General features: G+C 46.3%; 1 protein-coding gene across 1 annotated transcript; it reads right to left on the bottom strand.

The window, feature by feature from the left end:
- Window positions 1-243: 243 nt before the first annotated feature.
- LOC146403026 (uncharacterized) lies at window positions 244-13695 on the bottom strand. The gene is made up of 8 exons (XM_084965750.1): window positions 13543-13695; window positions 7662-7784; window positions 6550-6663; window positions 5406-5519; window positions 4688-4897; window positions 2567-2689; window positions 1558-2335; window positions 244-926 (listed from the first exon to the last, which is right to left on the bottom strand). Exons 1-8 carry the CDS (start codon window positions 13555-13557, stop codon window positions 751-753), a joined length of 1653 nt encoding a protein of 550 aa, XP_084821876.1. The 5' UTR covers window positions 13558-13695; the 3' UTR covers window positions 244-750.
- Between the last annotated feature and the right edge of the window lie 814 nt (window positions 13696-14509).

Below are 14509 nucleotides of genomic sequence, written 5' to 3'. Positions count from 1 at the left end.
ACAAAGAAAAAATAAAAAGAAACAAAAAGAAAGACAGACCCCAGATCACTGCAGATGCAGACGAATCAGCAGAAGCCATGGGGGGGCAGCCCCAGGGCCCCGTGGAAAGGATGTGTCCCTCCTCTGGCAGCCCACACTTGCCCACCTCTCCTTCGACACCACCTCCCCCGTGTCCCGACAGCATATTGAGAAGGCAGAGGGAAGGCAGACACTGTGCCTGAGGGAAGAACTAGCCAAGACAGGAGGTTTTCAACATTTTAATGGGTGAAGTTCATCCTAACGAGTTTCCTTTCCTCTGCAACCACATGACACTGGACGCGACCAAGCGCCCCCTCCCCTTAACGCCAAAGAAAGGGACCGCCTAAGAATCATGAGCTCCGATGTGGAATGCTACCTTCTTTACACATCTGAACCGTGCATGCATTGTAACCGTGTGCATATAAACTTCTTCACATGTGCACACAGAAGGCAACACACAGGCAGCCGTCCACAGGGATTCAAGCACACTGATGAAAAGTCACTCCCGAGAGGAGAGTGAGTGAAGAGGGCTTCTGAGCCTTTTGAAATCATACCTGTATTCTTTGCATGTTCCAGAAAACAATACATGAAACTCTGAAAACTTTACAACTAATTTTAAGCATCTACTAAGTGCTGGCACAGTGCTAAGTGCTAACAACAATTTAGCAAGAAGCGTCTTTCAGTTCAATTCATTTCCTCCAAGGCTGATGGGTTTGTCATCCCAGGTGAAATTTATCTGTGGACTCTCTGATGCTGCTTTAAGTGATCAGATCGTGCGAAGTTCCTGTTGCATTGAGTACACAGGTAGGGCCTCTCCCCGGTGTGCTTCCTCTTGTGTCTGTTGAGCTCATCCGAACGGGAGAAGGCCCACATGCATCCATTCACAGGGCATTTGTAGGGCTTCTCTCCTGGACCCAAGAAAGAAAGAGAGACTTGTCATGCTTCTGGGTAGCGTGGGACAGGGAGGTTGGAAGTGAATGGAGAAGAAAAAGGACTTGAGAATGTGAGGAGGGACAGGGAGAGACAGGCCAAGAGCCTGGGGCGGGGGCGGGGGGGGTTCGAAGAAAAGGAAGAGAAGGAGGGCAGCATGGGCTGGAAGGCTGAGAAGAAAACTGGCAGGAGGAGAGGAAGAGAAAACACTTGGAGGGTAAGAGGAAGGTCCGTGGGGTACAGAGAGTTGAGGGTCGGGGGTTATCTGTTGGGCCTGCAAGAGTCCATGAAGAGCCAGTCCCCATAGACATAGGGTCACCAGCATCCCATGAGGCCAACAAATCCCTCTACTTGTCGCCATCCGTCATCCCAGCAGAGTCAGCACCACCAAAAGGCAGCAGCTCATGCTGCCTCTGCTCTAGAACAAGAGTCTGTTTGTAGGACTGCTTTACGTCATCTTTCAAACCTGCCAACCTTTTCTAGGATGTTTTCAGTCCCAGACTGAGACGGAGGTGGCGACAACCTCAAGGGGTCCCAGAGTTTGGTCAAGGCTCACATCTCGAGTCGTCTTCCCGACACCCCCTCCCTCATCCGTCAGTCCTCACTCACCAGTGTGTAGGCGCTCATGGATTCGCAGATGGGAAGACTTTGCATATGATTTCCCACAGTCCTGGTGTGTGCAGGTGTAGGGCTTCGAAACGTCAGGATTCTTCTGCACCCGACGTCTCTGGATTTTAAGGCCCTGCTTCTGCTTTTCTAGTGGTTGTTCTTGGATCAGACGGGGATTTGAAATACATAGAAATCCCGGGTATGGCAATGATGACGATGCATGTGGCATCATATGGCCTCCCCGGAGCGTGTGGTCATCACTGAGTGTCTTCATCTGACCCCTATAAAAGGTCTGGTCCCCACCGAGGATCACCTGGCATCCACTGAGAATCTGGCACTTGCCAATGATCTTCATTTGACCTCCAGAAAAGGGCTGTTGCCCACTCAAGATCATTTGACCTACAGGGAAGGTCTGGCTTTCACTGACGGTCTTCCTCTGATCCCCGTGTTGGGTCTGGTCCCCACTGGAGATGACCTGGCCTCTACTGAGAATCTGGCATTTGCCAATGGGCGTCATCTGACCTCCGGAAAAGGGCTGGTCCCCACTCAAGGTCACATAGCCTTCATTGAGGGTCTGGAGCCCACTGAAGATAATCTGACCCGTAGAGAGGGTCTTGTCATCATTAAAAGTCTTCATCTGGTTGACCTTGTTGGTGCTGGGCACCTTGTTTGCATTGATGGCTGTGTCTTGGCAATCAGGTAACGGCGTCTTCAGGGTGTCGGTGACATTGGTCATCTGGCATGTTGCCATAGGTTTTCCATCATCGAAGGAGCTCACCTATGGATTTAAAAAATTGCTTATTTTACAGGGAGTAAATCAAGGACTTTAACATGGGGTAATCTCAGTTCTGGACAAGAACCATGCCAGGGATATTAAAACATGCATATACCATCATTATGGGCCACAAGGATTCATCCCCAGGTTCTACATGGACCTCTTTTGGCCCTGCTCATTATGGGCAGAAAGAGATACAAAGGGCTGTGGATCTGGCCCAGCTGGAGCTCTTACCTCCTGTGTGTCATTGAAGTCCTGGAGGAACTTCTTAATTTCCTCAAGAATCTGAAGGTTAGGGTCTGTAGAAGGCTCTTTGCTGTTGCCAGATAATTGAAATGGATTTTCAGATGTGGCATTCTGCAAAAAGAGTTGGAATTTTAGGCATCTTATCCAGCTCAAATTTCAATTCCACATACCCTTCATGTGGAACCCTGCTGACCCAATGCTAATTTAGCTCACCATCATTGTTTGCCTAAAAGTCTACAATTGCCTCTTAATTGTCCTTTGGGAATCTAGAGTTGATTCCATCTAGTATGTCATCCACACATAGACAGAGTAATATTTCTAAAATGCAAACTCTTCCTAGGCTACGCCGATCTCTTGGTGGAAGTGGGAATCTAGATGAATGCACAGATGTCCCACCATCCCACTGACCCACAGATCCTTTTTAAACTGAAGTATAGTTTATGTAAAATATCACATAATTTACAAGAAGACAATAGACTGATTGACAATACATAAAAGTTATATTCAATTGATACTTACTATAAAATAGTGGATATATTTCGTGTGTTGTACAGTACATCCTTATAGCTCATCATACACACAACAGTTTGTACATTCTAAGCCCCTACTGCTCTGATGCTCCCCCCACACACAGTCTTTTCCAGCGATGCCCCATCTCCCAGACATCCTACTGGAGAGGTGGTTAAATTAATGAACTTCCAAAAATATTCTCTCGTTTTCCTCTCCTCATCACCCCCTAAACAGAAACCATGATTAATCCCTACAGTAGACACGCAGACAGGGCTTCAAAGAACTGAACCGACTTGGCCCAGGCAGAAGATTCTTAACTTGAGTTGAACCTGTTTTGCTCTGGGTGTTCACAGGCTTGCATCCACTCTGGACATTTCCCCCAGAGACCTCCTGGGGTTCCCCCTGATAGGCGAGCTTCCCGAGAACCATCCTAGAAGCATCGGCCTCTAGGAACCATTCCCAGAAGAAGCTTCTTTACAGGCAGAGCCCTAACGTGCACATGGCCAGCGTCGAAACCTCTATTCCAAGGGGCCATCCTCAGGCTTTAGGCTTCCTATACCTCTGGTAGAATGTTTGCCACTAACCCCCCAGAGCCGGCATGTCGGTAGCCACTTTGCCACTCTTGTCCTTCTCTCGCCAGACCTGCCTGCTCCGTTTTGCCATGTCCCTGACCTGCCCCTTGCTCAGCCTGCCTCTCTCAGCCAAGGGTTGTGGTGACTGGAGCCCGTCTTATCAAATACATCTCCATTCCCACCCCTGCCACCAAAGCCTGGTCTCTCCTGCTCTGTGCTGACTCTCAGAGCAGAGAGACAGCCGTGGCAATTCCCCCAGGCTGTATCCAGAGCTCAGGACTACACAGCCATTGCGTATGCAGACTGAGGACCCTCTGGAGTGCTCTCCTTCCACACGGACTCCATCAGGGTGAGGGACGGCCTTAAATGTAATTGTGGTCTAGAATCACGCTTGGAAATAGGTGGGGATTGTAAACAAGCCACAAGGCAGCACAGGCCACTGTCAGTTGGAGGTGTGGGGGGGGTACCCGCCTGGGGCCAGTGTCACTGTGGAGACACTCCAGCAAGAAGAGCCCTCAAAACCTAGGGATCCTCTGAGATGAAGGCCTCATTGAAAGCCAACCCCCAAGAGGATCATATACCTGTTCTTCTTTTCCTAACGCCCACTCTGGAAATACTGCAGTGCCTGTCTCCTCCCCTTCCCCCACCACAGGAGTGAAAGCTCTTCAGGGCTAGAGAACTCTGCTTCATCTTTAGCAGGATCGAGCAGATCCTGCTGGGAGGGCCTCAGAGCAAAGGGACCCAGTGAAGGACTTTGGATTTCCATTCCCCAGCTCTAGGTCTGCATCCAGAGCCTAACAGTTCAGGATATGTTTGAAGTGTCGATGACACCTGTCATGTGGCATGCTGCTCTGGGTTGTCTCTGACCCAAAGAGGTGACCTTGGGGTCAAAGCGAAGGTCTTGTTTGGCTTATCCTTGAGGCAAATCAAGGGCTTTAACGTGGGATTGTTAGTTCTAGACAAGAACTGTGCAAGGGGCGTTAAAACATGCATAAATCATCATTGCGGGCCTCAAGGGATTCACTACCTGGTGCTGGGTTGATGTCTTTTGGGCATACTCATCAGGGGTAGACAGAGTGACGTGGAGCGCTGACTCTGGTCCACCTGTGGTTTTTGTTGAAGTCACATTGACGTCCTGGAGGAACTCATCAATTTCCTCAAGTGTTGGAAGAAAATAATGCGTGGAACCCTCTTCGCTGTTGCCCGATAACTGAACTCGATGTCCAGCCATCGCATTCTGCAAAAAAGTTAGAAGTTCAGGTGTCCTTTCCAGCTCAAGTTCCAATTCCACACACCCTTCCTGCCGAACCCTGCTGACCCAGGGCTAGTCTAGCTCACCATCATTGTTTGCCAAAAAAAAGGCTTGCAATTGCCTCTTATTTGGTTTCTGATTCTGCAGAGGACTCCATTCAGTGTACCCTCCACACATAGCCAGAGTAATATTTCTAAAATCAGACTTTTCCTATGCTATGCATGTTGCTCTGGGTGTTCTCTGATCAAAAGAGGTCACCTTGAGGTCAAAAGAAGTCTTGCTTAGGTTTCCAGGCGGCAAGTCAAGGGTTTTAACATGGGCTACTATTAGATCTGGACAGGTACTGTCCCAGAGATGTTAAAACATGCATAAATCATCCCCGTGAGCCTTAAGAGATTCATCTCCTGGTTCTAGAATGACCTCTTTTGGCTGTTCTCATCACGGGCAGTCTGAGGTACATAGAGTTCAGGCTCAGGTGCACCTGGGGTCTTACCTCTTTGGAGTCATTGAGAAATTCCACGATGTCCTCAATTGTCTGATGGTAGGAGTCTGTGGAAGGTTCTTTGCTGTTGCCCGATAAACAACCTGGATTTTCAGTTGTGGGACCCTACAGAAAATTTAGAAGTTCAGATGTCCTACTCAGCTCAAATCTAATTCCATACACCCTTCCTCTAAATCCCTGATGATCTAATCCTAGTCTAGCCCATTATTCCTTGCCTAAAATCCTCCATTTGTCTTTAGTTTTTTTGAAGTACAGTTGATTCATAGTGTAAAAATCCTCAACAATATTCTAGCAAACCAAAATTCAGAGCACATTAAAAGGATCATACACCATCATCAAGTGGGGTTTATCCTTGAGTTATAGGGATATTCAACATACTCAAATCAGTAAATTTGTCAAATGAATCAATAAAACTTACATGATCATCTCAGTAGCTGCAGACAAAACATTTGACAAAATTCAATACCATTTTATGTCAAAAATTAGATACCAAACTAGATACAGAAAAGATGAAAGATTTTTCTCTAAAATCCAGCCAAGACAAATGTATCCTTTATCATTTCTCCTCAACATAGCACATAATACAGGATGTCTTACTGCTCTCCTTTCTTTCCTAATACTCCCACTGTTGAAATACTTCAATGTCTGTCTACTCTAGTCTCCCACCACGGGACTGAAAGCTCTTCAAGGCTAGAGAACTCTAGTTTATCCTTAGCAGGATCTGGTAGATCCTGCTGGGAGGACCTCAGAAAACAGGGACCTGATGAAAGACTTTTGATTTCCATCCCCCCAGATCTAGGTCTGCACCCAAAGCCTAACATTTCAGGATGTGTTTGAGGGTGTCAATGACACCTGTCGTCTCACATATTGCTCTGGGTTTTCTCTCATCAAAAGGGGTCACTTTGGGATCAAAAGAAAAGTCTGCTTAGCTTTCTAGGAGGCAAGCCAAGGGCTTTAAGACTGAGTAACATTAGAGCTGGACAAGTACTGCCCCAAGGATGTTAAAACATGCATAAATCATCCCTGTGGTCCTCAAGGGACTCATCACCTGGTTGTAGATTGACCTCTCTTGGTTGTTCTCATTATGGGCAGTTAGAGGTATGTAGACTGCCTTAGGGTGCACCTGGGGTCTTACCTCATTGTGGTTTTGAAAAAAGGCTTCAGTGTCCTCAATTATCTGATGAAAAGGATCCGTGGAATGTTCTTTGCTGTTGCCTGATAACTGGCCTGGGTTTTCAGTCGTGGGACCCTGCAGAAAATTTAGAAGTTCAGGTGTCCTACTCAGCTCAAATCATAATTCCACACATGCTTCCTCTCCATCCCTACTAACCCAATCTTAGTCTAGCCCATCATCATTGCTTGCCTAAAATCCCCATTTCTCTGTTTTTGTTTTGAGATACAGTTGATTTAGAGTATAAAAATCCTCAACAATATTCTAGCTAACCAAATTCAGAGCATATTAAATGTATTGTACACCATCATCAAGTAGGGTTTATTCTTGGTTAACAGGGATACTCGATACACACACATCAGGAAATGTGTCAAATGAATCAATAAATGAAAGATGAAACTTAGAGGATCATCTCAGTAGCTGCAGACAAAGCATTGGACAAAAGTCAACACGGTTTCATGGCAAAAGCTCATCAAATTAGATGTGGAAAAGATGAAAGATTTCCCTTTAAAATCCAGCCAAGGCAAAGATATCAGTTATCATTGCTATTCGTCATAGGGTGCAATACAAGAAGTCTTACTCCTGTCCTTTTGCTCCTAATATTCCCACTCTTGAAATACTGCAATGCCTGTCTACTCCCCTTCCCCCACAACTGACTGAAAGCTCCTCAAAGCTAGAGAGCTCTAAGTCATCATTAACAGAGTCTGCCACATCCAGTGAAGGACTTCTGATTTTCATTTCCCCAGTTCGAGGTCTTCATCCAGAACCTAACATTTCAGGATGTGTTTGGGGTGTCAGTGACACCTGTCATCTGGCATGTTGCTCTGTGTTTTCTCTCATCAAAAGAGGTCACCTTGGGGTCAAAGCAAAGGTGTCATGGTTTCCTTTGGGCAAAGTAAGTGCATTAACATGGGGTATTGCTAGATCTGGACAAGATCTGTCTTGGGGATGTTAGAACATGCCAAAATCATCACTGTGGTCCTCAAGGGTTTCATGACCTGATCTGGATTGACCTCTTTTGGCTGTCCTCATCATGGGACACAGAGCTCTGGCTCTGGTTCAGCTGGGGCTCTTACCTCCTGTGTGTCATTGAAGTCCTGGAGGAACTCCTCAATTTCCTCAAAAATCTGAAGGTAGGAGTCCATACAAGGCTGTTTGCTGTTACCAGATAACGGATCCAGATCTCCAGCTGCAACATTCTGCAAAAAGAGTTAGAAATTCAGTTGTCCTACACAGCTCAAACTCAGATTTCACACACCCTTCCTGTGAAACCCTTCTGATCCAATGCTAGTCTAGCTCACTGTCACTGTTTGCCTCAAAGCCCACAATTGCCTTCTAATTGGCCTCTGTGAATCAGAGATTGACCCAACCTAGTGTACCTTCCAAGCACAGTCAGAGTAATATTTATAAAATGCAAACTCTACCTATGCTGCAAATAAATACATCCAAATTAAGAACACATAAATATATTAAGCAAATATGACTGCTACTGCAGGGAGAAATAGCCATCAACACGACAAGAGTAGGGCATCTCATTCCCCACTTTCAACATTAGATACAGCATCCAGACAGAAGTTCAGTAGGGAAATATTGGACTTGAACAGCATGTTAGACCAAAGGGACCTAACAGATATACATACCACATTTCACCCAACAGCACCAGAACACATATTCTTCTCTGGTACACTTAGAACATTATCCATGTTAGATCATGATCATATTTCTAAAAACAAAATCAATTTTAAAAATTTAATCAGATAGTACCAGGGATCTTTTCTCATCATAATGGTGTGAAAGTAGACGTCAAATGGAGAAATTTTGGAAATTCACAAATAGGTGGAAAGTAAACAAGACACTCCTGAGCAATCAATGGATCAAAGAAGAATTTTATTTAATAGAAAATATCTTGAGACAAATAATATTAGAAACACAATATACCAAAACTTACAGGAGGTAACAATGGCAGCTCCAGGGGAGAAGTTTAAAGTGGTAAGTGTCTACATTAAGGAATAAGAAAGATCTCAACTAAACAACTGAACTTCACATCTCAAGAACAACAAAAGAATAAATTACGCCCAAAGCTAGCAAGAGAGAAGAAACACCAAAGATCTAAGCAGAAAGAAATGAAACAGAGTCTAGAAAAATAATAGAAAAGATCGATGAAACCAACTGCTGATTTTGTGAAAAGATAAGCAAAACTGACAAACCTTTAGCTAGACTGTGTATGGAGGAAAGAGAACAGTCTGACAAAATCAAATATGAAAGAGAAGACAGTAGAACAAATACTGCAAAAAGAAAAGATCATCAAAGAGGAATATGAACAATGACAGTTCAACACATTGCACATCCTACAAGAAATGGAAACGTTTCTAGAAACATATAATTTACTGACACTGCACCAGCAAGAAGGAGAAAATCAGAGGACACCTATATCGGTCATCAAAAATCTCCCCAACAAAGATGACCTCACTGAGGAATTCTACTAAATGCTTAAAGAATTCACACCCATCCTTCTCAAACTCTTCCCAGCCAAGGAGGAGGAAGGACTAGTTCCAAATTCATTACACAAGCTCGGATTTATCCTGATACCAAAGTTAGACAAGGACACTGCGAGAAAATTGTAGACAAATGTTACGGGTAAACATAGATGGAAACATCCTTAGCATTATACCAGCAAACCAGATTCAGAGCACTTTCAAAGAGTTTATACACCATCCGCAAGTGGGGTTTATCCTTGGCTTGCAGGGAGGTTCAACACACCCACAAATCAACAACTGTGTCAAATGAATCACTAAATGAAGGATAAAATTCATCTGGTCATCTCAGTAGTTGAAGACAGAGTGTTTGACGAAACTCTCCACCTTTTCATGACCAAAAAAAACCCAAAAATTAGATATTGAAAAGACAGAAGCTTTTCCGCTAAGATAAGAGGACCAGACAAGACAAAAGTGCCCACTCTCACTTCCATTCAGCATACTACTGGAAGTGCCACCCTAAGCAATTAGGCAAGAAAAAGTAATAAAAGGCATCCAAATCAGAGAGGGAGAAGCCAAACATGTCTCTTTGCAGATGCCATGATCTTATAGACAGCAAACCCTAAAGATCCCACCAAAACACGCGCAGAATAAGTGAATTCAGCAACGTTGCAGGGTACAGAATCAATGCACAAGAACCAGTTGTGTTTCTATACACTAACAATTCTCAGAAAGAGAAATTCAGAAAACCATCCCATTCCATTTATAATAGCATCAAAATAGTCAAGTACTTGGGAATAGATTTAGTCATACCTATTTGGTGAAAAACCTGAACACCAAAACCGATTAATATATGGATTAATCGGAACTGAAGAAGACATAACTAGATGGAAAGATATCCTGATTCTTGAATTGAAGGAATGTCTGTCCGTGTTACCCAAACTGATGTACAGAATCAAAGGAATCCCTATCAAAATCCCAATGGCATTTTCCCCCCAAATAGAAAAAACAATCCTAAAATTCAAGTCAAACCACAAAAGACCCAAGTAACATAGCAATCTGAGAAAGAAAAACAAAGCTGGGGGCATAACACTGCCTGATTTCAAACTATATCACAAAGCTAGACGCATCCAAACAGTATGCTACTGGCTGCAACACAGACACATAGACCAATGGCAGAGAAGGGCGAGCCCAGAAATAAACCTGTGCACATAGGAATCGTTGACCAGGGTGCCAAGAACACACGATGGAGAAAAGACAAGGTGTTGGGAAAACTGGATATACACAGGCAAAAGAGTGAAACTGGATCCTGATCTTATAGCAACAGAAAAATTAACTTGAAATAGACTCAAGAATTCAATATAAGACTTGAAACCATGAATCTTCTAGAAGAAAATGTAGGAGAAAAAGCTCCTTGACCTTGGTCTTGACATGGAATTTTTAGGCTAGGACACCAAAAGTCTATGTAACAGAAGCCAAAATAAACAAGTAGGACTCTATAGAGTTCCCATTTTGGTGCAGTGGAAATGAATCTGACTGGGATCCACGAGGATGCAGGTCCTATCCCAGGCCTCACTCAGTGGGTTAAGGATCCTGTGTTGCCATGAGCTGTGGTGTAGGTCACAGATGCGGCTCAGATCCTGCATTGCTGTGGCTGTGGCACAGGCTGCCAGCTATAGTTCCGATTCAACCCCTAGCCTGGGAACCTCCACGTGCCACAGGTACAGCCCTAAGAAGCAAAAAATCAAAACAAAACATGTGGGACTCCATCAAACTGAAAAGCTATGGCACAGCAAAGGAAACAATCAACAAAGTGAAAAAAACACCAGTGGAATGGGAGAAAATCTTTGCAAACCATCTGTCTGATAAGGGATTCATGTCTAAATATATATGGAACTCAGATCACTCCATGGGGGCGGGGGGAATCTGACTTATAAAGGGGCAAAGGAGCTTCATATCATTTTCTGCAAAAGAGAGAATCAGATGCCCAACGGTTACATGAAAAGGTGCAAACAGAAACCAGTGAGAGAGCACCTCACACCTGTCAGAATAGCTCTCATCAATAAGACGAGATATACTGGGGGGAGATTGTGGAGAAAAAGAAGACACGTGCACCGTTGTTGGGAATGTAACTAACAGAGCTCTTGTGGAAAACAGTAGGCAACTTCCGGAAAAAAGAAAAACTACAAATACCATTTGATCCAGCCATTCCCCTGCGGAGCGTTCACAGGAAATGAAATCCCTATCTGCAAAAGAGATCTACACTTGCAGGTTCATTGCAGGGCTATTCTCAACAGCCAAGACGTGGATACAACCCAAGTGTCCCTCCATGGGTTGACTGCAAAAGCCAATGTGGTATTCAGGTATCCAGTGCTTTTAGAAATTTGCTCTAGGCCGCTCTGTGTTTTTTGGCCCCAGCCACAGCATGCTCAAGTTCTGGGGGCCAGGGCTCCAACCCACTCCACAGCAGCAACCAGAGCCCCCGCAGTGACCCCGAGGGAATCCTTAACCCACTGGGCCACAGCCAACTCCTATGCCACTTTGCTTCTGTGAAAGACCTATATTAGTACCTGTTTCAATAACAAAAGCAACAACCACCACAAATCAGAAAACGATTTTCACTTTTACAAATACAGGCAAGGAGTTCCCATTTTGGCACAGCAGGATTGGCTTGGTGGATCGCCACAGTGCCAGAACTCAGGTTCCATCCCCTGCCAGGACACTGGGTTAAGGGTTATTGCATGTGTGGTATAGGTTGCAACTGCAGCTCAGGTTTGATCCCTGGTCTGGGAACTCCATAGGCCATGGGGAGGCTGAAAATGGAAAAAAAGAAAAAAGACCAAATGCAGGCAAAAGTGACCCTCGCATTCATCATTTGTTTTACATCCAGCTGGAATAGAGGCAACACCCAGGGGACTGGCAGCTCCTCTCTCCAGAACAACCCTCAGCTTCTCCATAGCTAGCTGCCATAGCTTTGAACTCTGTCTGTGGGCATTTATGGAGGTTTCCAGGCTAGGGGTCTAATCGGAGCTGTAGCCACCGGGCTATGCCAGAGCCACAGCAATGCAGGATCTGAGCCTCATCTATGACCTACACCACAGCTCACGGCAACACTGTATCCTTAACCCACTGAGCAAGGCCAGGGATCGAACCCACAACCCCATGGTTCCTAGTCAGGTTCGTTAACCACTGTGCCACGACGGGAACTCCTCTCGATTTGGTTTGTGCATCTTTTAGCAGGATGTGTTCTGAGGTAATTGCCTCATTGCTTTACCCCATTTCCAGCTTACAGAACGTTCCACAGGAATGTGCTCTAATTTCTGAGAGCAGAGGAAACCTGCATGTATACAATGGACCCTCATTACGCAACCAGCAAAAAGAAGCCAGTCTTGCCATTGGAGACAACGCGGATGGACCTAGAGGGCGTTATTGTATATGGCAAATAAGTCAGAGAATAGCATCAACTGCCTGGTATTACTTAGAGGCAGAGTAAGAGAAAAGCAGCTGAATTCCTAGAATCAGAGAGTAGAGGGGTCGTTGCTCGGGCTTGGGGGGGCGGGCGGCAAATGGAAGGTGTTGGCCAGAGAGAATAAACAGTCCAAGGAGGAGTAAATTCTGAGGATCTAATGTACAGCATGGTGGTGGAGAATAAAGCGATACTGGATGCTAAACTTGCCGAGAGAATACATCTTAAGCATCTTCCTCCACGACAGAGCGGTAACCACATCAAGTAATGATTATGTTAACTATGAGGATGGCAATCCTTTCAAAACAGGTACATGCATCAAAGCAGCCAGTTTGACATTTTAAATCGATGCTAGTTTGTCGATCATACCTCAGTAAAGCTGGAGAAATAGAAATAAAAATACAAACGACAGTTTTTCAAGGAAGGAAGAAATGGGTACCATTCACAGACTATAATTCTCTCGGGATTGTCTAATTTAAAAAAAATTTTTATTTTATTTAACTTTATTAAGACGAACGGCTTCCCTGACTGGGAATCGAATCCTGGGGAATCAAATCCGGGCCGGTGAGCCGAGAGCAGGGAATCCAACCACTCGACCACCCCGGAGCGTCTAACTAATATTTAACCCACGGAGGCCCCTCCACCTTAGGCCTTGCGTTTGGGGCATCCTTCCACCCCTTCCACAGGGGTTTGCAGTAACGAGGTCCGGCGAGGGGAGAAAGGGGGTACTCAGGCAGCTGTTGTGCCCTCAAGGAGCCTTTGGAGGCAGCAGCCAACTGGACTGGTCCCAACACTGTCTCCTTGCAGGCCTGCAACTGCCTTGATGAGGCAGGGCAGGCACGCAAAGGTGCTCCGTAGACAAGCCCCCCCTCGCCCCAAAATGAACCATTTCGAAAGTTTGGGGTCCTCTTCCCCTCTATGTGGACCCCCCTGCGAGGATTCACCACTATCCACCTGGCAGTTGCATTCACGCCAGCACCCAGACTTTGGCCCCTCCGTTAGAAGTCCCACACTCACCATCAGGGGATCCATCGTGTGGCCTGGGACCGCACCGCCTTGCGCCAAGAGAGGCCAGAACTGCAGTGCTGGCGGAGGTACCTAGCCTCTTATAGACCCTAAGGGCGGGATGTACTGGGGTCCCAGACCAGCAGTCTTTAGTTGGCCACGCCCCTCTGGGCGGATCACAGCGCAAAAGAAACCAAACACCTGTGAATTCTCCGCCTCTGATTGACCAACCTGATTGGATTACCCAGAAGGCCCCTCGGGAGGGTTGTGCAGTCATTTCCCAGGACTCCAACTTGGCGGGAAACAGGTTTTTACCCAATCAGCCCATTTCATCCCCATCACAGTCCCGTGAAGTTGAATTTAGGATTGTCAGCTAGGATGCGGAAAGTGACGCTCAGGGAGCTTAAGCAACCGGCCAGAGGTCACAGAGACGCAATGGCAGATTCTAGATTGGCACGCAAAGGGTTTGGCCTTGGTGATCTGGGTCCTTCGACACAGGACCCGTCAAGCCTCGACCCAATCCGCTGCTCATCCCTGCAGATTCCAGGGCTGTCAGTGTCAGCAGAAGTACTTCCCGGGCGAAATCCCAGGTTTGATCCGATCACCTAGAAATGATGGGCCCCCTCCCCTCCCCCACCCCCACGGCCCACCGCCACTGTTTCATCCCAGCAGAGTGACGCCTGTCTTGGGTCGCATGAGTGACACACCTTTGCTCCCAGTCTGTGTCGGGTCCCCACTGCCTATGGCCCATCAATCGCCAACAAGCCCCGGGGCCTTCACCGTTGGTAGACCCGCCAAGGGGTGGCCGGACACCCTCTGGCCTCTCAAAGTTTCAAGGCAAGCTGGCCACGCCCCTCCACCTGGGGCCCACTTGGGTTGAGTGAGAGGTGAGGCGAGAGGGGCGGAAGGAGGCATCACGAGGGGGCTCTTGGACAGACTCCCAGGCTCGGGCTTCTTGCTCTTGGGCCCTGGAAGCCTG

This window comes from Sus scrofa, chromosome 6 (genome assembly GCF_054392235.1).
Source record: "Sus scrofa isolate SSC_HxYL_T2T_F1_AM1 chromosome 6, Sscrofa_HxYL_maternal_Yorkshire_Landrace_v2.0, whole genome shotgun sequence".
Classification (NCBI taxonomy): domain Eukaryota; kingdom Metazoa; phylum Chordata; class Mammalia; order Artiodactyla; family Suidae; genus Sus; species Sus scrofa.
Note: the sequence above shows the minus strand (reverse complement) of the source record. Positions and strands in the feature narration are given on the sequence as shown.